At 44.8% G+C, this 27,153-nt stretch overlaps 1 protein-coding gene across 29 annotated transcripts in view; it reads right to left on the bottom strand.

The window, feature by feature from the left end:
• The window catches only part of ATG7 (autophagy related 7), a 512,414-nt gene that overhangs the window by 133,143 nt on the left and 352,118 nt on the right, over positions 1-27,153 (bottom strand). For 7 of the 29 annotated variants that reach the window (XM_081526099.1, XM_081526117.1, XM_081526101.1 and 4 more), the window contains one exon: positions 20,915-21,316. The exons of the other annotated variants lie outside the window; for them this stretch is intronic. In XM_081526099.1, coding sequence (XP_081382225.1) covers positions 21,251-21,316 — 66 coding nt within the window. In that variant the 3' untranslated portion in view covers positions 20,915-21,250. Of the gene's footprint in view, positions 1-20,914; positions 21,317-27,153 lie in introns of those variants that run through there. 29 annotated transcript variants of the gene reach the window in all.

Raw genomic sequence — 27,153 nt, 5'->3', positions numbered from 1 at the left:
AAAAGAGTTGGACATGACTGAGTACACACAGAATTTGTATAAGAACCTGTTCTGGAATAAAAGGTCAAACCCTCTCCCCACTGCAGAAGAGTCGTTGCTTCTAGCTACTGTCACTGAATCTTCCTGAACTAAATTTGATTTTCATAGAAATAACTTTCTTTTGTGCATTTTTTTCTCACTTTGGGGATATTTACTTAAATGGTGTAATTACAACCATAAGTCCATCTGGCGTTTCCAGGTCTGGCAAGAAACATGAGTGACTCCTGGAGAGCGTTTGCCTTACCCGGTGGGAGCAGAAAAGTGCAGGATGTCCTGGAAACCAGCCTGAGGGCTGGGAGCATCCCGCCTCCCATGGGCACCAGATCGTGCTGGACCAAGGGGGTGTGGAGTCCATCAATCAGGAGGGTCAGTGAAGGGAAAGCCGAAGAGGGGAGCCTCACTGAATATGTATTGTTTTTCGAATACGCATCATGCCTCTCGCTGCTTAAATTACTTCGTCACCCCTCTCTCGGTGCAGTCAGGTTTGTACCAACACTTTCAGTTCGGCTTGCCCAGCCCCTCCTGTCTCCTGGTAATGGCTGGTATCTTCCTCCCCTCACGCCAACCGTGTTCCTTTTCAGACTCTGCCTCTCTGTCTCAATCTGGTTGACCCCCAATAAGGAAGCGATGCAAGCTGAGCCGTGAGTTTTGGATCTGGGTCGGGGGCTGGTCCGTGTCAGGTGCCTGGAGCTGCCAGCGGCCACGCTTCCTGCCTGGAGGAAGACGCCCGTCTCCAGGGAGAACACCTGTTCATGCTGCTCCAAAACTGTAGCTTCGCCTGAGGTTTGCTTGACCCACCTTTCCTTTCATTGTGTTCAGTGCCCCATGACTTCCCTTCGCCTCTGATGATTCAAGTTGGGTGTGTGTCACTTGAAGCCAACAGCGTTCTAGAAAATTTAGAAAGGGTACCAGCCATGGAGAGTCTACATGTAGACTCTACCTGCATCTACCAAGTCTAGATGCAGATAAGGATGAGAAATACCCCTTCTGGGGTGACAAAAAAAAAGTTCACTCACAATTGCTATTACAAGGTAGTAAAATGACTGGTTTAACAAAGCTAAGGGTTTAGGGGCTTTAGGGAAGCATGGATTATTGGAGACACTATTCCTTGCAGCATTACTAAAGGGGCAGCGAACAGGTGCTTCTGTGCCAGTTGGTTCACCTGGAAGCAGATAAGGACAGCAGGACTGCCATATAACACCCTAAAGGGAGGCCACTTCTGCTTCTGGTCAGCCATCTGAGTCCTTTAGAACAGAGGACGCTGAATTTTCTGCTGCAAACTCAAGTCAGTGGCTGTCAGAGAAATGGAAGAGTTGAATAAATGGGTAGAAATCAGCATACGGGGTGGAGGATGGGGAGCCAGGGCCCCCTTCAGGTGCAGGCTGAGGGCAGGGGCCACCCAGGGCCCCAGCGGACTTCTTACACGGTGGGGGATTGAGCACAAGGTGCAAGTCCAGGGTGAGCTTATTAATATATCATCTGGATGAGTCTCAGGGAAGCTAGGTGTCTCTAGAATGTTAACTTCCACACCGACAGAGCCTTCACTTTCTTCACTGCTGTGTTCCCAGAGCCTATGCCCATGCCTGGTACTTTGCAACTGTGCAATAATGTTTGCTGAACGAATGAATGAAAGAGGTTTACAAAGTTCTTTGTGTGCATTTAGTTGCTCAGTCGTGTCTGACTCTTTGTGACTCCGTGGACTGTAGCTCGCCAGGCTTTCTGTCCATGGGATTCTCCAGGCAAGAATACTGGAGTGGGTTACCATTCCCTACTCCAGGAGATCTTCCTGACCTGAGGATTGAGCCTGCGTCTCCTGCATTGCAGGCAGATTCTTTAACACTGCACCATCGGTGAAGATGTCTTACAGTGAGTCCTAGGAGGAGGAGCAGAGACTCTTAAACCGCTCCTGCAGGCACTTCCACTTAGAAAAAGGCACAGTGAGGGCTGAGGAGGTTTAATACCTGAACCCCCTGAGTTATTTGGAGCTGACTCCTGGATTCAGAGTCCACATCTTAGAACAAGAGCAGCGGACGAGGTGATTTCCAAAGTGTCCTCTCGGTCATAATGTTTTGTTTCTTGGTGATTAAACACAGTATAAAGCTTTATTATTTTCTTAAAACCACTGAGAAGAATTCTCCTCAGGCTCAGCGTTAAACTGAAGAGCAAGTGTGGGGTAAGAGAGATGAAGTGCTGTCCTGTGAATCTTTGTTCAATTATTCACTGTGCAATCTCAGACCACAGGCTGGGTCTCCTCACCTGCCTCTGAGGGGATTTGGGATGCCTGTCTTCACAAGGCAGTGAGAAGGGAAAATACTCTGTGGAAATCCTAGACACAATTAGGGCAAAGCTCTCTCTGAAATCAGAGGTCAGCTTCAAAATGACTTCGTTTGGGGTTCTTCAGCCCCAGTGGTGCCATTTCTGACCCCATCACTGTCTCCTATGGTTGTCACACATCTGGAGAGAACATATTTCCTAGTTCACACAGAGATGCTGGCTCATCTCTGGCCTTTCTGCCTTGCCGTTTTAGCATCCGACTCCACCTCCCTGGGACTGACTCCCCAGATCCCTGGCTTCATCCTTCTCGAAGTTCTTACTCATAGCCAACCTTGAGAAATACTAACCAATCATGATAGACTCCATTTTATCCTCTGTTCTGGGTGAGTAACTGCATCAAGACCCAAAGAGATAGCCTGCTCATGATGATGCTGTATGCACAATGAATATGACAGTTGCCCAAAAATCTTGGGGACGCTGGCCCTGCCAAAAGTCAAAGTCACTCAGTCGTGTCCTACTCTTTGTGATCCCGTGGACTGTAGCCCACCAGGGTCTTCTGTCCATGGACTTCTCCAGGCAAGAATACTGGAGTGGGTTGCCATGACCTCCTCCAGGGCATCTTCCCGACCCAGGGTTTGAACCCGGGTCTCTTGCCTTGCAGGCGGATTCTTTACCATCTGAGCCACCAGGGAAGCCCAATGGCTGTCAAAACATACTCCCTCACAGGGCCCATAGACAGGACTGATTCAGGTTTGGGCTCACTGGCACGGTCTCTGTGATGCCTGTCTGCCCTTACCACAGCACTTCATAAGCATTACCTCACTGTATGGAAATGGTTTGTTAAATTTATATGTCTGTGGCTACAAAAATTTTTTTTAGACTTACGACTTATTCATCTTTTTATTACGTGTCTTGTACAAAGAGAGAATTCGACAGATTGTTGTGCAATGAATTAAGGAGCTATGTCAGTTATGTGAACCACTCCATTCTCTTCTCCTCTTGAAGGGAAAATCATCTCAGAAGCCACAGGGTGCAGAGGGAAGCCCTGACCTTGAACTAGACCATGGCTGGCAAAGACCTGCACTCATGCCTGCCCACGGCAGATGTGACAACTCAGCTATGAACCTCTCTCATCACATCTGAACCCTGCCTGAGACCTCTTCTCAACACAGCTTCCCAGGCAGCCACCCTCCTGAATGAGTCGGTTGGCACCCCTGATGCAGATGAAAGATACTCGAGGACAAGGTGGCGGGTGGCGGAAGTATTATGTGGCCAACGAACAGTGAGATGAGGGAAAGGATGCCTAGACAGAGCCCACACTGTTCCTTTAAAACACAACATGCCACCTGAAAACAATGCGGGAGAACCGCTTAACTCAGTGAGTAAACAACTGACCTGCCCAATTAGGTAGCCGTGGCTACGGTGGCTGCCTAAGGTCTACCTGGTAACTGTTCCTTTAAATGAGACGCTCTGTCCTGAGACAGCTGGGACTCTGGGAGTTGAGCTGTGTGACTGGCGCCAAGTGAGATCTCTGCATGATCTCCGAGGTGAGAGAGGTAGCACAGCGCAGCGGGTAAGACCACAGGCCTCAGAGCACCGTTCCTACCTCACGGAGCTGTTTTAAGGATTTGATGTGTTAATATTAGATGAGGTGCTTAGAAGAGTGTCTGGCACATAAGTACGAAAAAAGTAAGCATCAGCTCCTATTATTTTGTGTGGTGGTCTGGTTAAAGTCCTCCCAAACAATTAGTAAAATAGCCAGTATCGATCATTAACTGATGGCTATTGCCTTGGTAATATAAGAGGCTCTTCGAACAGGCCTTCCACAGCCAATCACCCTGGGTGTTATCAGACAAGGAAGACAAGGCAGCCCGTTACTTCCCTATTCACTCTGGCTGCCAGGAACCACAGAGTTACACTTCACATTCAACTTTGGAAGTTTCCCTTAGTTTATGTTTCCTAAAACAATGACTTTAAAAACACAAAACTTGGCTCTTGTCCTTTTAATCTCATTCTAAAGGCTTTTAGATTTAGTTATGTCTATGGTTTTGACTATAACTATCTTAAATATTCTTTTTAGAATCAGGTAGAATATACATAAATATAAGAAAAAAAAATAACTGTCAGATTCTTCATGCTGAATGAAGACATGCCAGCCAAGACACGAGTTTGAGGTGATGTATTACATTTTTGTGTATCACACATACCACAGTCCTCTTGGAAAATACGGCAAATCTTACGTAACATTCTGCAGAGACACCAAAAAAGACTCATTTTACTGTCGTGGCTCATCATTAAAAATGTCACACACACACACCCCTACATTTCCCCAGGATCACTGCTCCTTTGACAGAAAGTGAAGCTGGAATCAGAGAAGCTATCAGCTATGTCAAAGACAGATTATGTTGTTGAAACCAGTTCTCTTTCTCATCCTCTATTCTGAGTCACAGAATCAAAGAGCTCACTGACTGCAATTCTCTCATTTTATAGAGGACACTGAGACCCAGAGAGAAGTGACTAGCTTAAGGTCACATAGCAGGTTAATGGTTGAGCTGTAAGTAAAACCAAAATCTGTCAGGTTTCTGTTCTAAGATGCCAAGATTTCTCTCTAGACAACTGAAATAGAAATTGAGGACGTTTACTTAGTCTATTTAATTTTGAAATTCTTGAAATTTATTGTTTTATTATAGCAAAATAGAGGGCTTTAAAAAAAAATCAAGGCAATAGATCCATTAAAAAAAAAAAAAATCAAAGTTCTCCGGGAAATATTTCTGTTGCAAAAAGGCATTACTGTTAAGACCTTTAATGTGTGTCATTCACTTAGAATCTGGGCCCATTCTAAAACTAGGAAATCAAATCGCTCATTTATCCAGTGTATACTTAATGGTTAATTACTACATGAGGCAATGTGCTAGATCCTGAGACTATACTATTAAGAAATGTCCCTGGGGACTTCCCTGGTGATCCATGGTTAAGACTCCGTGTTACCAATACAGGAGGTGTGGGTTCGATCCCTGGTCGGAGAGTTAAGATTGCATATGCTGTACAGTGTGGCCAAAAGATTAAAAAAATTATTTTTCTTTAATTAAAGAAAAGAAGAAATGTCCCTGACTTCATTAAGCTCAAGGTCTAGAACAAATATTCGACACATATGCCATCCTCAGTATCTTAGGTACTCATAGCAGATGACTGTCTTTCCTGCTTCTATGACCATGTTCCTTGCTGACCCTGAAACTGGCCTCAAAAAATCCTTCCTGACCCAACGCTCCAAGTGGCCAAGAACAACTGGTAAGAGGGGCATGAGCTGAAATCTACCTGTCACCCCTGAACTAGTATAGTCATCACGTGTCTATTAAATCCTACATAACATGAGGTTATTATATTTGCTGGAACCCTCATTTCCCTCCATTAGAATATAAACTCTTTCATGCATTTAACATTGATTATAAACTGGGAAGAACAATTCTAGGTGCTGGGAGAACCCTTGATAACAATGCATGAAGGACCAATTATACCCCTAAGGAGAGACACCAGTTGTCTCCCACATGAAATGTCCCTTTCATCCTGGGAAGCTCGGCCCTCTGCCTCTTGCTCGTCATCACCCACGGCCGCCATCTGCTGCTGGAGAATCAACAAAGGTGCCACGCCACTCACTTCAAAGCCACTGCTTATCATGCCCAGTGATTTACCAGCTGAGAGAACGAAGGGTTACTGACAGTGCCGCTGCGCCTAGTGGCAAGAATTGGGGGAAAAAAAACAACAACAAACTTTTGATCTCGCCTTAAGGTGGACCCAAAGGCAGCTGCGGCGCCTCCCTTTTATAAACCTGGCATTGGCCCCCCACTTCGTGGAAGCGGTGTTCTCCGGGTTTGATCAAGGGAGGAAGAGCAGGAAGATGGCTTTTCCTATTAATGGCTTTTACTGTGTCTGTAAACATTGTTAATTGTTGGTGATGAGTGAGCAAGGGCCCTGGGAAGTCCTGTGCGGGGAGGTACGGTCACGCCCCAGAGCTGACCTGTCTCCGAAGCACAGGGCGCGCTGCAGTGTCCTCTGGAAGGAGACGCAGTGGAAGCTGAGCCTGCTTATTGCCCTGAAATACACCCCTCTCGGGCTGCTCACACCTGCACTTTCAGATGGGTCTCCCCTCTACTACTGGGGCCCGGAGAGGCTGGACACTGTTAGAAAAGAGAGTAGAAGCAGCACAAATAGGAAGAGGTGACAAAAATCAGGGTTAAAGAAGGAAGGGAACTTTGCAAGTCTCTGCCTCTTTGTATTACGTTTTCACGTCCAAGAAGTGGTTGTGTTTCTGGTTGGGGACTGGGTGGAGAATGAAGAAAAATGGGCTTATTTTTCCCTCCCTGCCCCTAAGGGTTTAGATCCCCTAAAGAAGGCAAGATATAGCTTCTTGGAGGCATGTTCTGAGTCTTGTGCATGTCTGTATCTCTGCGGTAGCACTGTTCTCAAGAGCTTTCTGCAACAATGAGAATGTTCTCTATCTGTATTGTTCAGTATGGTGGTCACCAGCCTCCTGTGGCTACGAGCACTTGAGATGTGGAGGGTGTGACTTAGGATCCGAAGTTTTTTAAATTGAATTTTCACCAATTTAAATGTACAGTTAAAGAGCCACATGTGGCTAGTGGCTGCTGTATTGGACAGTGCGGTCCTGTAAGACCCAGGACCAGGCTAGGTTCCTCATGAGTGTTTAATAAACATCTGTTCAACTGAATGAGACTTTGTGCAGTAAACACATACTGCGCTTCCTCTACATGCCAGGCACTCTGCCAGGTGCTGGGGCTGACTGAGACGCTGCCCCTGAATGAGCTGGAACTCCTGGTTGTGAGCAACAGGAAACTCAACCTTGCTTCTGTCGTTCAGTTGCTAAATCATGTCTGACTCTTGGCGATCCCACGGACTTCAGCATGCCAGGCTTCCCTGTCCTTTACCATCTCCCGGAGCTTACTCAAACTCATGTCCATTGAGGCAATGATGCCATCCAACCATCTCATCCTATGTGGCCCCCTGACCTTGCTTTACTCAAGGCAAAAGGAGACCTGGCTCACAGGCGGAGAGACCAAGATAATGGCACCCTCAGGGCAGATCAATTTGGGCCTCAGAGGATAAGGCCGTGACTGTCCTCACCCTCTCACTCTCTCAGCTCAGAGAGACTCAACTCTCTTCCATGTGTGCAAACTGGCTCTCCACTCAGGAGCACTAGAAGGCTGCCCTGGCCCAGAGCTCATGCTGGCAACGCCCCCAGTCCTAGCCTCGCCTCCCAGCCCAAGTCTCATTGGATCCCATGGCTGTCACTGGGTCATATGCCCATTTCTGCACCAATCATCATGACCAGAGGAATAGGAGGGAGGGACTATCCAGGGCCTCAATTACAGACTCTAACCCTGAGCCAAAGGGGGAGTTAATTCCACCAGAAAAAGCACATGGGATGAGCGCAGAGGCCCAGGATGGGTTCTTGGACTAAAATCAATAGGGAAAGAGGGAATTTCGCTAAGGAGAAGAAACAACATAGATCCATTCTAGTCTCTGCTTCAAAGGGCTCAGTGTCTCTCTAGGGAAATTTTAAATAAGAATGCTGTCTGGTCAGATCTGTTGGTCAGATAGAGAAGAAAATACTAAAGAGGAAAAGCTAAATTTGGCAAGGTCCAGGTTGAAATGTTAGTAACGTTTAATGACACAGAATTTCCTCGGATGCTGTCTACTTTTTCACAGATAATTCTCATGAAACCCATGTGGCCAAGGTGCCACCCATGAGACCTAGATGCCTGGAGGAGGGATGGGGGCCTGCGGTCTGCAGCCTTCCTTGCCTGCCTCAGATTCGGGGTTCCGAAGTCCCCCTCTGCGTTCCCCTGTCCCCCAGCTCAGGGTGCGCTCAGGCCTTGGAAAGCCCTGCCGTGTGTGGATGCAAGCGGAGCAGAAGCAGCGCAGCCCACCCAGGGAAGGGACACACATTGCCAATTCACACAATGCAATGTGAATTGTCTATTTTCATAAGGGCTACTCTGAGAAAGATTATTTGTGGGTAGGATGACTCATGGGAGAGCCAGATGAATTCGCCCCACAGAGAAGACAAAGGGCTTGGAACATCGCTGAGATGAGAGAAATTAGCCAGAACAGCTGCAGCACTTTAGGGTCTTTTAAATAGCCTCCTTCTCCACCCATTTCGAGCTGTTCTCTCTCACTCATTAAACACAGGCCAAGGTTTTCCTTTTGTTGGCTCCGAGGGCTAGCAGAGGTTGGGAAATATTCTTTTCAGCAAGCTCATCTTTTTATCCCTCTGAGCTCTCTGGGATTATCTTTTTTGTGTGTGTGTGAAGATGATTCTGGATTACTCTGAGAACTAACTACTCTGAAATTTCTTGGCTTTTTTCTAGGTGGAAAAAAAAAGTTAATAAAGGTTGTGGACCAGACTTTTCATGCTTCAAGGACGGTCAGGGCTCAGGCCACCTGGCAAGAAGGCCCATGACTCGATCTGTTCTCTTCTCCTGGAATTCAGAAAACTTGCAGCCCCTCTCAACATCAAACTGACCACCCCTCCTTTAACTGTACAACGGATCTTCCAGTTTGAGTGTGGCTCTCTTTAGGCAGGGCTTCCCTGGTGGCTCGGGGATAAAGAGTCTGCCTACAGTGCAGGAGACGCAGGAGATGTAGGTTTGATCCCTGGATCAGGCAGATCCCCTGGAGAAGGAAATGGCAACCCACTCTAGTGTCAGTGCCTGGGAAATCCCATGGACAGAGGAGCCTGATGGACTATATATAGTCCATGGAGTCACAAAACAGTCGGACATGACTGAGCTACTAAACAACAACAACTCTTCAGGCATGGACTGTAGGTACTCCGTGCTTGGTAAGCAAGGAAGAGCTGTTTGTTTTCAAAATCCTTTCTGGGTTTTAACAGACTGCTCAGTTCAGCGGTAAGTGGGCCTGTCCCCTGCTTGAATGGCACTGTGCTTCCTAGAGCCCAGGAGGCTGGACACTTTCAGCGACAAGAACTGGTCCTCCCTTGGGCTGGCAGTGGACACACAGTAGGTGCTCAGTGAATGCTGGTGAATTGCAGAATACTGTTGGCAACTTGGAGATGTTACTGTGCATACACTGAAGAGAATGGGTCTGGACACTAGTATCTACAATTATTTGTGTTTCAGCAAAGTGTTCATCTCCTCTCTGTAAACCTCAGTTCCCCAGTGCTAACAACTTTTCAACCCTAAGGTGACTCGGTTTTTTAAAATGGTCCTTGTTATGGATCTCAAGCCTATGTAATAGCTAGTTAGCTGATTATGTAAACACAAGCTTGGTAAGTGGTTCTCTATTCCTCAAGAGACTTCCCTGGTGGCTCAGATGGTAAAGCATTTGCCTGCAATGCGGGAGACCCAGGTTCGATCCCTGGGTTGGGAAGATCTCCTGGAGAAGGAAATGGCAACCCACTCCAGTACTCTTGCCTGGAGAACCCTACGGACGGAGGAGCCTGGTAGGCTACAGTCCATGGGGTTGCAAAGAGTCAGACAGGACTGAGCGACTTCACTTTCACTTTTTCTCTATTCCTCAAGGGTTAACTCACTGGGACTCTAACAGATCAGATCAGCACAAATGAGTTTGCTTTTTAGAATGCCCTGGTCTTACCCCTTTCATTTGTGCAATGTCTAGTGGGCTTTCTTACAGGTTTTGTCTTCTCATTCATTTTATTTTTTTACATCAAAAACTATTTTATTGTAGCACTAGTGGTAATAACACAATCAGAAATAATCTAAACATCCATCAACAGAGAAATGGAAAAATAACACAAAGTAACATATATACAAGAGAATATGATACTAGAGTTAAAAAAAATTTTTTTTTTAACAAATAAAAGCATTAGACCTATATTTAGCAACATGGACAGGTCTTTAAAGCATCAGGTTGAATGAAAAATGCAAGTTGCAAAACACAGCTTATGCAACTTATGTATTGTTTGTAAACATCTGGAAAATACAATTCATTCAATATAAAAATATAAAAGTGAGGGCATGCACTAGGAGTAGTTTTGCACTAGGTTTCCTTTGGGAAGGGTGAGGGAAGTCAAGGGGGGCTTCATCTGTAACATTTCTTTTACCTTAAAGAACGAAAAACTTGAAGCAAATAATACCAATGGCAGTACTGCATGGCATGAACGTAAGTGTCTGCCATATTAGTTTTTGTTGCTACTTTTCAAGTTAACAGACTTTAAGGGAAGTTTTAGATTTACAGAAAATTGAGCAGAGTTCTACGTGTTCTCTCCTCAAGCCTCACAGTTTCCTTATTATTAACCTCTGGCATTAGTGAGGCACACTTGTTACAACTGATGGAAAAACTTGTGATACGTTATTATTAATTCCAGTCTGTATTTCACATTGGAGTTCACTCTGGTTTTATAGTTCTGTGGGTTCAGACATGTGTTCATCACTACAGTGTTATACAGAATATGTCATGAAAATCTCCTTTGCGCACCTTCTTAATTAACTTCTTCCTTCCTCCTCCTTAGCCCCTGGCAACCACTGATCTTTAAACTATTTCTGTAGTTTCACCTTTTCAAGAATGTCATCTTACCGAGTAATTACACAGTAAGCAGCCTTTTCAGACTGAGGCCTTTCACTTAGCAACATGCATTTAAAGCTCCTCCATGTCTTTTTGTCATTTCATGGTTCATCTCTTTTTACTTCTGAATAATATTCCACTGTATGAATGTATCTCTGTTTTGTTTTTTTTTTAATCCATTCACCTATTGAAGGACACCTTGGTTGCTTCCAGCTTGACTGGCTATATTATACAGCTCCCCTAAACACTCATGTGCAGGTTTTTGTGGGGACATAAGTTCCCAACTCCTTTGAATAAATACCTAGGAGCACAATCCTGAATCATAAATTAAGAACAGACGACTTATTGTGTAAGAAGCTGCCTGACTGTCTTCAAAAAGGCCTGTGCTATTTTACATCCCCACCAGCAACAAATTCTCATCCATTTTAAAATTAAATTTGTTGAGATACAACTCACATGCCACATAATTCACAGACCATACGATTCACCCATTTAAAGTGTAAAATTCTGTGGTTTACATGTCTTCACGGAACTGAGAAACCATCACCACTATCTAATTCCAGGACATTTGCATCATCTCCCCAAAAACCCAGGACCCATCCTGATTTCCCCCAATTCTCCCTCCACCCCCACCATCTCCTGACAACCACTCATCTGTTATATGTCTCTATAGATCTGCTTATGCTGGATATTTCATATAAACGGAATCTCATTCATTAAAAAAAAAAAAAATCCTTGTTATTTTCTGGGGCATGCTAGCTTCCATGCCAGATGCTGGAATCACAGACTGGAGTAAAACCTAGTGTCTGCCTTCTAGCTGCTCACAGTCCAAGAATAAACATTTGCAGACCTCCCAGGGTTCTCTCTTGGCCACGACAGCCACACTCGCATTAGCTGGCTGAGGCCCGTGTACCAGTCGGACACTTGGGCCAGGAGGCCCATCACTTCCCTTTGGGTTCAGCGCTGCTGGGTAGATGCTACCCAGTGATCCATCTCACTGGATGCTGATCAGGCCTACACATGTTCCCCTTTACCGCTACTGATCAAACGGATAGACTTGACCTATCCTTTTCAAAAGACACCCTCCTTGGCAATGATTCAGAAGTTTTAGCCTGTTTTCAAATACACCCAGTTTGTCATCTTCCTGCCATTAAGATCAAAGGAATGTTTCTCCTGGGTTTCCAGTAAGGTGCTTGAGATGTTCCCCTGCGATAATGACCGTACTTAGCACATATCAGAGTGGGCATACTGAGGTCTCCCCGCAGATCCTGAGAATCAGGTTAGCCTCGGAGAATGGAATTAGTAGAACTGACACATGCTGGAGGACCCTGGCCACGTGTCGAAGTCAGTCTACTGAAGAGACTGTAGAAAAGCAGTTGAAGATATGCGGGGCTTCCCATGTCAATCAAAGTGACAAAGGAGCCATGTCAGGAGACACATTTTAACTAAGAAAGCGAAAATCGACATTACTCTAGAAGATTGTTCATAGGTGGTATCATGTTCCACGTGGAGTCTGAAAAAGGGAGCCCAGGGTTTCTGCAACCATTTGTTCACGTGTCTGCCTTTGTCCAGAGATTAGCAAGATGATCTCATTGGAAAGCAAAACCCTTCAGTTCCTGGGGGATCACAGGTCCATGAGGTGATCATGAAACCTCCCAACTACTAACTGTCTCCCCATGTATGGACAGGAAGTGGCAGACAGAACAAATGTAACAGTGTGTTTTATATATCAGTCTCTTATGAGTTTGGCTATTGGGAATTAGTCTTCAAGCTCTGGCAAGATTGAGTTTCTGACCCAAAGGTGTAGGACCCATGTACCGTGATGATCCACCAAAGCACCTATCCAGAGAAGACAGGTTTAGGAAAGGTGAAAACCATGGTCCAACATACAAGGTCTGTCATTTAGAACAGGAATTTAACTAACTCTAACACAAGTCCAACAAACAGAGATATTGTAAGGTAATAGTTAAAAACACAGGTTTTGGAGCCAAATGACTTGGCTCCAACACATACTAGCTACGTCAACTTGGGCAACTTACTTAGCCTCTAGGCACCTTGACTTCCTCATCTGTGAAATAAAATGCTTGTGAAGACTAAATGAGATAACTCAAATAAATGCTCACTGAGACATATGGAATACAGCGAGCTCTCAGAAGTTAGCCATCACATCACCATCATCTGAAGGACAATCAGACCACCCTTTGAGATGCGGAGCCCCCTGGAGTTCAACTGGCAGAGATCTGTCAACTGAGGGCCAAATATAAACTTGATGTTGTTGAATTTACTTCAACTCCAGGATTTTCAGTGAGCTCCAAGCCCCTACAGCTTTTATACACAATTCAGAACAAGAATGTGATCTCAGTAGTTGATGTGTTTTTTACATAAAACCTTTTCTTGCCATCCAACCGATGTATACTTTCCTGAGTACTTATATGCACAGCAACTGTTAACCGATGAGAATGGGAAAGGAGGTCCTTTCCTTCAAGAAGCTGAACATCTAACTGAGAAGAGGAGATGAAAGAACCAGACAGTGATGCAAACGTGTGTGCTGGATTCAGGCCAACTGTCCATTCGGGGCTTGCCTTTTTATTGGCAGGTCAGGGTAGACCTGTGTCTAGAATCCCTCTATTCTAAGTAACATGAGGAGTGTGTTAGTGAACTAAGCTGAGATCAGTCACATTGTCTCTCCCTCCCTCTCTCAATCTCAGTCTCTTTCCACTCCCTTCAAAGTACAGCAAAGTAGTGTGATGGCTCTGTGACCTTTCAATCTCAGATTCCCAGGCGGTGCTGACTGGACCACGGCAGCACTGGTGAAGGCAGACACACAGCTTCTGTGCTTCGACTTCCCGGGACGGTAAAGGCTGCTCATTATTCACTTGTAAAGTGAAAGTGTTAGTTGCTCAGTCATGTCTGACTCTCTGCAACCCCATGGACTGTAGCCCACCAGGCTCCTCTGTCCATGGAATTCTCCAGACGAGAATACTGGAGTGGGTTAACATTCTCTTCTCCGGGGGATCTTCCCAAGCCGGGAATCAAACTCAGGTCTCCCACATTGCAGGCACATTCTTTACCATCTGAGCCACCAAAAAGACTGCTCTAATGCCCCCTTCCTCTCATCTGTAGACTCAATGGGGGAGAAGGAAAGTGGGCTTTCTTCATGTGACCCCAGGAGGTTATTAAGATTAATATTCACTGACTGAAGTAGGTTCACCCAAGGCTATTACAATCAGCATATGTAAGAAAAACCCCTGATCTTCTCTTAAAGCACCACCTCCACTCTCTAGTAACACTTTCTTTTTGTGACATTCGAACCACAGTTCCAGACTTCCTTTAGGTCCCGTGGGATCTGGCTGCAGCATTTTAAGTATATTACTCTCCTTTAACACGTCAGGTAAGGGAGAGAGGCCCTGGGGGTCTGTCTTGCACTCTGTGGACAAGCGGCCGGGGCCAGGGACACCAGGAGACTCCTTGCAGTGGGACAGTCGCCAGTTTACTGGTTGCTCTTTTGCCTCAAGAAATTCACAGCACCTTCGGGCAAGAGGGAACAGCAGTGTGGTGTTTATTGAGATCTACATCTGGTAGCAATTTGTCCAACAGCAACCAGTTTTCCCCCCCAGTCCTTTTCTTCAAGTCAAATAATCCACAGGGGCCCATAATGCTCCACAACTGTTCATTTGTGTGAGGCCTGTACCGCGTCGTTTATGTTCCTAATTACAGATCTGGGTTTATCAACAAGTTTCAGCACGGTAAGGACTCTTTTTAGACTGCAGTGGAGACTGAGGGCTCGTGTCCCGAGGCAGCGATGTGGACTGACCGTCCCCATCTGGGCTGAAAGAGGTGGCCTCACGCTGGCCTCTGGCCCCACACTTGGCCAGCACAGATGGCCTGAGCAGTCCCCTTCCCCACCCTACGAGGTGTGGCCTCACGATGCGGCATGGACGCTTGGGAGAAGGGAGAGCTGAGCCCTAACCTACAATGAGAAATGGGTGTGCTGTGGAGAAAGGAGCAGCGCAAGCTCTAATCTCAGGCAAAACTCTTTCTTCCTTTAGGGGGTGGTGGTGGTGAGGGAAGCCGAGTAGCTAGTTTGCTGAAGGACTCGCTGAGTAGAGAGTTCTTTTATGGAACCTGTAGTTAGGTTGAGAAGATGGCGTAAATCCAGAAAGCAGAATATGTCAAGCTTGGGGGGTGGGGCATAGAAATCTGGTGACTGGAATGTCCAGATTAACAATGATGTCCCCAGAGAAAAGCAGAACTGTTTAAGAGGGACGAGAACAGACGGAGGAATTAAGAGCAGGGTGGACTTGGGATGGGCTTCTGAACATGTGCCCAGCTATGCGTTACCAGTCTCGGGAAGGTCTGGCCTGTACCTCTTTGAATCCCCACCCAACCATGAAATTGGAAAGGGGTCAATAAATATTTGTTGACCGACAGGGGCCAGGCTTAAATATGAACAATATTACTAAAAATATGCATTATAGAATATTTCACCTCCCCATCCCTCTGTGCTCTCCCAGAGCTAAGGTAAGAAGCAAGATGGATCAAAATGAAGATTTCAGAACCGAGAATCAATTTAATTTTACAGTATCAAAACATGGAAATCCCCCAAGTACAACACAGAGCAGCTGTTATGTTTGCAAGTGAGAAGGGTCAGCTGTAAAAATACAGCCCCTAGGATCGGGGTCATGGGCCAAATGGCGAACACACCTCCCAGGATCCCAGGACCCTCCACTGCGGTCAGGAAGTCTGGGCCAGCGGCTCTTCACTTCTTCATCCCCACTTTCTCTCTCACAGGCTGAAAAATCCCTCCTACCCGACAAAATGCACTCCTTTATCTTAAAGCTTTTATAATTCAAAGTCACACACAAACTGCGAAGGAGGAGAGCTTAGGACGGGTCAAGCTGTTCAGTGTGCCATCCCACTGGGAGATGACAGAATTTGGGGGGTGGCGGTGGTGGTGGGGGAACAACCTGATGGCTTAGCTGGTCAGTCATCTCAATGGTTTAAATGTTGTATTCCCATTTGGCTTTTGCACACCTCAGAAATAAGTCCCGGAGTCCCATTTCTACCTCCTCAAAGCCTCAGGTGCTGGGGACCCTGTGGAGGGGTTGGCTGGCCATCAGGACTGCCTCCGTCAGATCAGCATGCCCAGGAGATAACCTCAACTGGAAGAGGCCTGTGTGGGGCGGCAGGATAGCGGGGACAGCTGCCTAATGGGAGAACTGTGTCTCCTCATGTAGAGATGAGGGTGCGAAGAAAGCTTAACAGATATGCTCAAGTTTCTATACCAAGTCACTGATGCTTAATTATTATTTCAAAAACTGCTTATGTATAAAGATACAAACTTAAGGAGACAGCAAGCAATGGCTTAAAAAGTGCCTTTAAAGCCCTGTGAACTATTGGGAAATTTTGAGTTTGTGTTGGATTTTAGGTGGTGTTACGGAATTATTGTTCTTTATTCTGTGACTCTATTTACATAGAAGAGTGCCTGTATGTTTACCAGATTCAAAAAAAATATAGGGGAGGGAGTGTCACTGTATACGGAACTTGCTTTCAAACAGTTCAGGAAAAGAGAAAAACGTGTGAATATGTATGCGGTGTGTGTGGAAAGAAAGAGCAAGAGATAAGCAGGTGTGGCAAAACATGAAAGCTGAATCCAAGAGGAAGGTATTGGGTATTCATTTTACTTTTCTGTAAACTTTTATATATGTTTGAGACTTTTCACACACACACAAAAATATCTTGGGGGAAAAGATAAAATCCTGTAATAAAGAGTGAAATTTTAAACATTCAGAGCCAGGTTGGGATTTGGATCTTTCAAATGCCCACTTCAGCTTAAACAGTCCACAGGGCACTCTTGTCTTCCCTTCACCCCTCCATCAGGGGCTGACACTGACTCGCTCTTCCTAAGGAGCCCACAAGGGAGGCAGTTGACCAGTGGGCTCTGTGGTACTAGAGAAGACTCTTGAGAGTCCCTTGGACTGCAAGGAGATCCAACCAGTCCATCCTAAAGGAGATCAGTCCTGGGTGTTCATTGGAAGGACTGATGCTGAAGCTCCAATACTTTGGCCACCTGATGCGAAGAGCTGACTCACTGGCAAAGACCCTGATGCTGGGAAAGATTGAGGGCAGGAGGAGGAGGAGGCGACAGAGGATGAGATGGCTGAATGGCAGTTTAAGCAAACCCAGGGAGATAGTGAAAGACAGGGAAGCCTGGTGTGCTGCAGTTCATGGGTTGGCAAAGAGTGAGACACAACTCAGCAACTGAACAACAACAGCTCAACTAAGTATTTACTGGCTCCCTGTGGTAGGAGAAAGGGTTAAATGAGGTGTGCAGAGACCACGGCTTTGAAAACGAAGGCACAGTGAAAATGGAAGAGATCACTGTCACATCTACACCAAGCTCACTCTTACAATGAGCTCACTGTCACAGACAGAAAATCCCCACAACCACCAGGACCCAGACAGAGAAAGGAGGAGACAGAAGCCGGAGCGCCAAGCATGTGCCTCAGGGCTATGTGCTTGCTTTCTTTTCAAAAATACTTTATGGAGAAATAATTCACATGCCACACTATTCACCCTTAATGTGAATTATTCAAAGGTTTTAGCATTCACAAGGTGCAACCACTACCACAATCCAAGAACAGAATGCTGATCAGAAAGAAACCCTTACCCAGAAGCGGTCACTCCTCATTCCCCCCATGTCTCCACACACACCCCACTTCCCAGCAACCCCTAACCTGCTCTGACTCTATGGACTTTCCAATTCTGGACATTTCGTACAAATGAAATACTGTAATACGTGGCCTTTTGTGACTGGCCTCCTTCACTCAGCATAGTGATTTCAAGGTTCATCCTTCATCCACATTATAACATGTGCCTTTCTTTTTTATTACCAAATAATATTCCATTATTATTCCAAGCGTAATATCCACATGTGACTGATCCGTTCACCAGGTGATGGGCCTGTGGGTTGTTTCTACATTCTGGCAATTATGATAAAGAATGCTGTTATAAACGTGTGTGTACGAGTTTCTGTGTGAACATTAGTTTTCATTTCTCTTGTTTATACACCTAGAAGGGGAAGAACAGAGCCATATGGTAATTCTATTTAACTTTTTGAGGAACTGCCCGACTGTTTTCCAAAGTGACTGCACCATTTTACACTCCGAGCAACAGTGTGTGAGGGTTCCAACTTCCCCATACCTCACCAACACTTATTACTCTCACCTTTTATAGTCATCTTACTGGACCTGCAGTGGTATCTCACAGTGGTTTTGATTTGCATTTCTCTGACGGTTAATGATGCCAAGAATCTTTTTTTTAATAGACTTATTGGACATCTGTATATTTTCCAAAAAATGTCAATTTAAATCCATTGGCCATTTTTAAATTGGATTAGTGATTTTATTATTGAGTTATAAGAAATCCCTATATAAATATTCTGGATACTGGTTCCTAATCAGAAAAATGAATTGCAAAAACAAAACAAAAAAACAAAAACACCTTTATTCTCTAATTCTTTTCCTTTCTTGATAGTGTCCTTTGAAGTACAAAGTTGCAAATCCCAATTAATCTCTCTTTTCCTTTGTTAGGTGCTTTCTTATTTAATGCTCACAGTAATTGTGCAGAATAGAAATTACTGATCCCATTCAGGAAATAAGGAAAAGGAAGCTCAGTGAAGCAAATGACCCAAGGTCTCACGGGGGCCACTGCACATGGCCCTGTCCTGCCACACGAGTGAACAGAGCGGTTGTGGCCATTGCTCGGAGCTGGGCCATGAATCCAGGCCTTCTGACCAGGCCAGGGCTCAGGCCCTCATATACCCTGGGAGCGTTACTGTGTAACATGGCCGATTTTTAAACAGACTCCTCAGATACTACACATTTAACATTCTAAGGATGCTGTCATTACTTAAAACAAGGGGATGTGGAGAATCTGTCTTTGGAAGTTATATGAACAGGTAGTGAGTTGGGCGTGTTCTATAAACATACTCAATTGTAAGGAGGGGAGATTTGAGTTTATGACAAAGCCAAAAGTCCTGGGTACCCAAGTCTGGAAAAGGAGGTAAGTTCGGCTGGATTGTGCCTTTTAGGATTTATATACATGGTGACACACACACACCAACCAATACAAAGTAGGAGAAGTCATTTAAGAGTTAAAGGTAGATCTAAGTCTCAGAACTGTTTCTAGCAATGGCAGCCAGATATGGGAGATACCAGAGGACACTGATACTCTGTATGAAAAGGAATCACACTGATACATTTGAAGACATTTTTGATATAAAAACTGGCCATCTTTGTACTTCTCAGTCACACCAGTACACTGAATCAAAATTACTGAATTATTGGAGCTAAAAAGGATTTCATATTTCGCCCAATCTCCTTAATTTAAGTGATGTAACTGATGCACCAACTGTTGACTCGAGTCCTCACGAGAGCACTAGCAGAACAGGGACTAAAATTTAAGGAGGATGCAGTTTCCATGTTCTAGTTCTTATTATTAGCTGTTTGTACTCTGCTTTTAGCATTCATGGTTCTTCCCCTCTTTCCCCCACAGACCTCCAAGTGGGTTGTGCCATTTAAGACGCCTCTTTTAAAGGGTGAGGAACTGTGCCCGAGGTTCACTGTCCATCCTCCAACAGGATCGTCCCTAATACCAACTTATTTAAACATCTCAAGTCCATGTAGATAGCTCTGACAGCAAATAAAAGGGGCTCATTTTATGAAGTGAGTTCTGAAGGGATACTGCCAAGCCTGCAGGCAGTATCAAAGCCAGGCTCCAGTTTCCAGTCTAAGAATTAGATGGCTTTCTGCCTGCTGTCTCTGCCTTTCCCCTCTCACTTAGGAAAGAAGGCCAAAGCTGAGCCTCGAGGGACTGCTTCATAAGGAAAAATCGACGCAGGGTATGGTGTCAGGATGGGCCAGTGCAGGTTGGAAGTGGGCTAGCAGGAGGCTTGGGAGAAGAGACGCTGCTTCGCGAGTGGGCTAGGTCCGTCCCAAGAGCCATTTCCTTCCACTAGAAACAGGTTTAAGTGCTGACACGGGGGTTTCCCACAGCTTCTACTAGCCTCCAAAGACATATTTGTCATCGGAGGCTCTTGATGAAGCTGTACATAAATATCTGACTGTTGTTAAATACAAAACAAAACAAAACAAAAATATTCCACGGGAACCAAATCAAAACCAGCTGTGAGGGGGAGAGGCCAAAAACTCAGTGTGCAAAAGGCCCAGCAGAAACACTTGTTAATTGTGCTATTTACTTTGCTGAATAGTAAATTGTCATGCCAATGAAGTCATATCACATGACTACAATGTCTTTCATATGACTCTCCAGCTATGGGAGAAATGGGCATTTTATTTTCTAGAATTCTGGATTCTGTAGTGGATGAGTCAGAATCTGAGTTTTAATTTAGAATCAACCCGTCGGCCCAGGCCTGTTCATTGCCAGTCATAAAAATTAAAAAAAAAAGAATTATGATTTTACATCTTATGGTATATAGCTGGTGTGCTAAACCTACTTTTCAAATGATCATTCATTAATCCCTAATTCTGCAGAAAGAAAGTGGTGCTTAGCAAAAACACAATTCTTTTAAAGGAGTGCTGTAATTGCAATTCTAAAAAATAACTGTATGACACAGCATCAAGTACAACGTGTGTGTGTGTTAGTCACTCAGTTGTGTCCGACTGTTTGCAACCCCATGGACTGTAGCCCCCCAGGCTCCTCTGTTCATGGGATTCTCCAGGCAAGAATACTGGAGTGGGTTGCCATTCTCCTCTCCTTGGGGATCTTCCCAACCCAGGGATCAAACCCAGATCTCTTGCATTGTGGGCAGATTCTTTACCATCTGAGTCACCAGGGAAGCCAAGTAAAATGTAACCTAAAATTAATGCTGGAATCATGAAACTTGCCAACTTTCAAAAATGAGAATGAACTATTTCAGGCAAGTTGGGTTATGGAATTTTGGAATTTGAACATCTCAAGGATATACCAATATAGCTTGTTTTATTAACTCCTATAAATCAGTGTTTTCTCTCTCTGGTTAGATAGAATTTGAAATTTATTTGGCATTTCCCACAGCACAATGTTGAACTCACAGTTGGAACTAAAGCAGTACATGTGAACTGATACTTGATGAAAAATAACCCTAAGAAGGAAAAGTCACAGCAAATTTTATGAAAAGATGGCTAAGTCATTCACAAGTTTGATTAGACTCGGCCTTTTTACAACAAACTCAGCAATTTAATGAGTATGTGGTGAGCATGTCAACGGCTCCGTGACTTGGATGTCTTGTGTTTCATCAACTTTAGGGTCATTTCCTCTGGTTCCAATTGGGATAAACAGTCAGTTAGGAGCCACGGGGGACTGGGGTCCATCTTCAAATATGCAAGACCATTCTCAACAGGGTCTTGAAAGTAGAGGTCAGAACTCTGTGCAAAATTCCCTGTTCAGAGAGCAACATTTTAAGAGGGTAAAAAGCTGAGTGGGGCCTCCTAATACCTCATGGGCAGAGTGTACTTACCAAGAACTAAACTGGCTACAAAGAATCTAGCAATCTCTGCCCAAAACCCCTTCCTTATGAAAAATTTATGAGGTGGGTGTTTTAAAATTTTCAATCTACAACTTGAGATAAAATAAAGCCATCACCACACATTTTTCATGTAAGTATTTTTACTGCATCCTAGGTCTATAGCTTCTCTTCACTGTACTAAATGAAACAGGAGGACTTTATCTGCTAAACCAATCTACCAGTTCTGTTCTTTTTCTCCAAGCTGTACCTCCACCCTGTCTCTAATACAGTCATTTTCACTCATTTATCCCACTACCTCAAAATCATCACACCCCAAGACAAACTGACCTCTGTGAGTCTGGCACCCCCTCCCCCAACGGCCAGTCCCCTTTTTGCACCTTGCTCCTCACCCCTCTTCCAACAAACCCAACCTGGTGATCTGTCTGTTCATCTCAACAGCACTATCATTAAACTAGTACAAAGGCAATCATTTTTGGATACTCAAAGATGGGAGGGATATGGGTGCAAAAAACTCCATGGGTCAATCTCACTAAACGTGGTTGATTCTGTCTTGAATCTCGCTCAACTCATTCTCTCTGTGCCCCTTTCTATGAAAATAAAGGGATCTGCAGTCTCTAGTGGGATCAGTTTTACATTCCTCCTTCATAAAGGGGCCATATCTGGGCAGAGAGACCACAAATGTTAAGGGAGATGAAAAAGTTTAATAACAATGAAACATTTTCTTTCTTTAAATTGAAAGGAATTACCTTGCTACAAAATGGATGAGCCTAGAAAACATCATGCTAAGTAACAGACATTAGACACAAAGGCCTTACTCTGTCTGGTTTCAGGCTCTTGAAAGTGAAGTCTCTCAGTCGTGTCCGACTCTTTGCAACCCCATGGACTGTACCCTGCCAGGCTCCTCCAGCCATGGGATTTTCCAGGCAAGAGTACTGGAGTGGGTTGCTATTTCCTTCTCCAGGCGATCTTCCCAACCCAGGGATCGAACCTGGGTCTCCCGAATTGCAGGCAGACTCTTTACTGTCTGAGCCACAACGGAAGCTCATTCAGCCTCTTGATGAAGATCAAAGAGCAGACTGAAAAAGCTGGCTTAAAATTCAACACTAAAAAAGCTAAGATCACGGCATCCAGTCCCATCACTTTTCGGTAAATAGGAGGGGGGAAAAGTGGAAGCAGTGACAGACTTTATTTTCTTGGTCTACAAAATCACTGTGGATGGTGACTGCAGCCATGAAATTAAAAGACACTTGCTCCTTGGAAGAAAAGCTATGACAAACCTAGACAGTGCGTTAAAAAGCAGAGACATCACTTTGTTGACAAAGGTCTGTATAGTCAAAGCTGGTTTTTCCAGTCGTCATGTAATGAGAGGGTAACAGGCAGGAAGGCTAGGGGCCCCCAAATGGAGGAAAGAGGCTGCAAATATCCGACTTTTTTTTTTTTTTATCTCTCTCTTAAGTGGCAGGAGGAAACAAGCTACAAGCATCACAGATTTTTTTCCCTTTACTATACCAAATTAACAGGAGGTTTCTTTTAAAATTCAGTGTTGCCATGGTGACACTAGGTTCCACCTGAACTTAACTCTTCTCAAACCTTTCTTATGGAAATGTTTTTCTTAAGCTATGTTAATGAACTGTGTATTTACCTTCAGTCAGTCAGTTCAGTCGCTCAGTCAGCTCTTTGGAACAACCCCATGGGCTGCAGCACGCCAGGCTTCCCTATCCATGTCTTTACCTTAGACTCTGTCTTTCTTCAAGTCGGTTTGCCTAAGACTCAGAACCGACCTGACAAACCAGTCTGTTTTACTCAACAAACCAGTATGTTTTACTCATGCAAATGTCCTCTTAAGCTATGTTAATGAGACTATGTTATTCCTTGGAAACCCACCCTTCTCCAAGATATATGTCAATTGTTTTATGGCCCAGGATGAGTCACCTTGTGCCAATGTTATCTCAAAAATGCATGTTGTGGTTGAAGGGCCTGGTGTGATTCTCTGAGTTTTGAGACACTTCCTGCTGGTAGGTATATAACTCCCTGCTGAAGACTAGCAGGGGGGCACTCTTTCCGTCCCCTTCTGGTGTCTATGTCAGAAGCTTTCTCTATCTCTTTCATACTTTAATAAAACTTTATTACACAAAAGCTCTGAGTGATCAAGCCTCGCCACTGGCCCCGGATTGAATTCCTCTCCTCCGGAGGCCAAGGATCCCGGCATCATTCATGGCTCCACAACAACCTTTCGGTACAGATGTGAGAGTTGGACCATAAAAAAGGCTGAGCGCCGAAGAATTGATGCTTTTGAACTGTGGTGTTGGAGAAGACTCTTCAGAGCCCCTTGGACTGCGAGGAGATCAAACCAGTCCATCCTAAAGGAGATCAGTCCTGAATATTCATTGGAAAGACTGATGCTGAAGCTCCAATACTTTGGTCATGTGACATGAAGATCCAACTCACTGGAAAAGACCTTGATGACAGAAGAAACTGAAGGCAAATGGAGAAGGGGGCAGCAGAGGATGAGATGGTTGGATAGTATCACTGAGTCAATGGACACGAGTTTGAGCAAGCTCCGGGAGATGGTGATGGACAGGGAAGCCTGACGTGCTGCAGTCCGTGGAGTTGCAGAGTCGGACATGACTGAGTGACTGAACAGCAACAACATGTGACATATCCAGGATGGGAAAATCCAGAGACACAAGGGAGGTTAGTGGTCACCAGGACTGGAAGGAGGAGGTGGGAGTGAGAAGTGACAGCTCAGTGGGCACAAAGTTCCTTTTTGTGGGGATGAATAAGTACTAAACTGGACAGTGACAGTAGCAGGACTGTGAATGTACTAAAAGCCACTGAACTAGACATGCTGAAAGGGCGAACTTCATGGTATGTGACTTGTAAGTCAATAAAGCTATTATTAAAAAGTACATTTGGGGCTTCCCTGGTGGCTCAGTGGTAAAGAATCCATCTGCCAATGCAGGAGACACGGGTTCAATCCCTGATTTGGGAAGATCCCATGAGCCGTGGGGCAGCTAAGCCTTTGTGTCACAGCTACTGAGCCTGTGCTCTGCAACAAGAGAAGCCACCACATTGAGAAGCCTGCACGCCACAATGAAGAATAGCCCCCCTCACCACAACTAGAGAAAGCCTGTGTGAAGTATCAAAGACCCCGTGTAGCCAAACAGAAACAAACAAATAGTCTGTGATATTGGGTAACTGCAACTAAATGCTCAAGATCTGAGTAACATACTTTAGACTCCTGGCCTCTGAGACCTTTATTCCAAGGACACGCTGGTCCTCCTCTCCTGTCCCACTCCTTCCCCACGCTTTCCCTGCCCAAATCTTCTTTTCAGAGACAGCCTACTTATCCTATCCCAACTAACTGGAAAATCTGATCCCTTCCAAGGAAAGCTTTTTGTTGACACAGTTACTCCTCCAGGCAGGAGTAACTGTTCTCTCAGCACCTAATATACAAATGTCTAAAACGTTTTTGATGATACCAGAGTTCAGTAGTCACATCTCTACTGCACACGCTGTGAGCTCATCTCGCTAACTTTTGTATTCAGTTATGAGCACAGTGCCCTGCTAGCGAGTTTTCAAAAGATGTTCAGTAAAGGCTTTCTTTTTCGCAAAACTAGCATTTGTACAAATATTTTATAAACAATGTATAAAATGATACCGTCACATATAATTATCCGGTTGAATCTTTTGCAACTGCGATGTTGATGAATGAAACCAGTGAGTCCAGGAAGAGAATTAATTGGGCATTCCTCATCGCATTGCTCTCCTGGTGGCTCAGAGAGTGAAGTGTCTGCCTGCAATGTGGGAGACCCAGGTTCAATCCCTGGGCTGGGAAGATCCTCTGGAGAAGGAAATGGCAACCCACTCCAGTATTCTTGCCTGGAAAATCCCACAGACGGAGAAGCCTGGTGGGCTACAGTCCATGGGGTCTCAAAAAGAGTTGGACACGACTGAGCAACTTCACTTTCTTTCTTTCTTTGATCACGCTGCTGAAATAAGTTGGGATTTTTCCATATGGGATGCAGAAGTTTGTATCTTTATTACTGAACATTTGTAAATGTACTGAACGTCAACTGTGCAAATCAGCACACGACCTTTACGCAGGTATGTGGATATCTTTTGATATTCATATTTATTCACACACATTTTTCACAGTAAAGTAGAATATCATAGGCAAGACAATGATTTTTGTTGCTAGGAGGTCTGCTGGTAAGCATTCTTTTTTAAAAACATAGTCCTATTTCAAGTTTTTGAAGAAAAAGAATAATCCTTTTCTATGATAGGGGTTGCAAACTCCAATACCAATAAGGGTCATCAACTGAAAAGCATCTTCAAAACAGAGCACCGTCACTTAAGAATATCTTTCGGCGAGAAAGCCACAGCAGTGTTTGTCTCCAGGAAGGGAACTGGGTGGTAACGGACAGGTGTAGAAGGAAGGTTTCCTTTCCACTCAGTGTTTTTATGCCTTTAAAATCTTGTATCAAGCACATTATTTAATCTATAAAATTGGCTTTTTGGCTCGAGCTAACTATCACTATTAAGGAATGCAAGCCTGGGGTTGCCGGATCTGATCTTGCAAAGAAGTTGGAAATGGGAAAACTCACATTTTTATGTAAAACTCATAATTTTTAAAATGTTGGCTTCATTCAGAATTTAACACATGGGAGGCCAAACAAAACACACGTGTAAGCTGTATCTGGTCACAGGCCAACCAGTTTACCATCTCTAATCTAAAACCTATGTGTGGCTTATGACTGCAGAACTATAAATGTACTTTAATGGAGGAAAGCTTCAAAAAGAAAACTCAGACTTGTGGATGAGATCACTCTCTCTTCCTGCCCTACCATCTCACTGCTGTTGCTTTCTTAAACTGCCCCTTCTCCTTCTGGGTCTTTGAAAAGGCAACTAATGTTTGACCAACTAAAACATAAAACAAGCCACGTTTGATCAACGAATCTACCCTTTATCCTAGCATCCGTTCTGTTTTTAAAGAGTGTAACATGGTAGGCGGCGGCGATGGGGTCAATATCAAGTTGCAGTTCTTCTAGGCAACCAAAAAAGAAGTATGTGAATTATTTCTAGGTGGGTGGAAAAATCCCCCAGCCAACTAGTTAAACGCCCGCGTGGTTGAAAAGACCTGTAAGTTTTTGTCCCTCACCATCAGCCCTGCTCAGGAGACAAAATGCAGCCTTGATCGACATAACATTCCGAACCTTCTCTGGGAAGCCAATCACAGCTCTGGGGAAAGTCTCACCGTCTCTTAAAGGCCTGCAGAGACGCCAGTCATCTGCTGAGAATGAGGCTAAGAGGCTCTGTGTGGGCCTGATCACAGGTCACAAGCGGAAGACTGCATCTGCTGGATGCCCAGAGGACACCGGGGCGAGATGAAGAACTGCTTTCGGTTCTACGACAAGCACTAGAGAAGCGCCATCACGCCTCTATGGTGAGGTGAAAACTCTTACTTCCATCTGCTGAGAGCTTCGGAAGATTTCATGTTGGTATTTCTATGTGGTTTTCCTACACTTGGTGCTAGGTCCACTCTTATAAACAGCAGATTTTTCACCACCAGCTAGTCCGGTATTGGGCTTGCCCACCACTCACTGACCCCTGGGGCCTCCCCCGATACTGAGGATACACAGCCCCAGATGGTAACCAATGAACAGGACTAGGGGGCTGAAGGTAACTCTACAAATGTCCCACTCCCAAACGACACAGGCACTCTGGCTTTTCTTATGTAGCTTAGGGAA

Source organism: Giraffa tippelskirchi, chromosome 9, assembly GCF_054371585.1.
Source record: "Giraffa tippelskirchi isolate mGirTip1 chromosome 9, T2T-mGirTip1v1.2.pri, whole genome shotgun sequence".
Taxonomy (NCBI): domain Eukaryota; kingdom Metazoa; phylum Chordata; class Mammalia; order Artiodactyla; family Giraffidae; genus Giraffa; species Giraffa tippelskirchi.
Note: the sequence above shows the minus strand (reverse complement) of the source record. Positions and strands in the feature narration are given on the sequence as shown.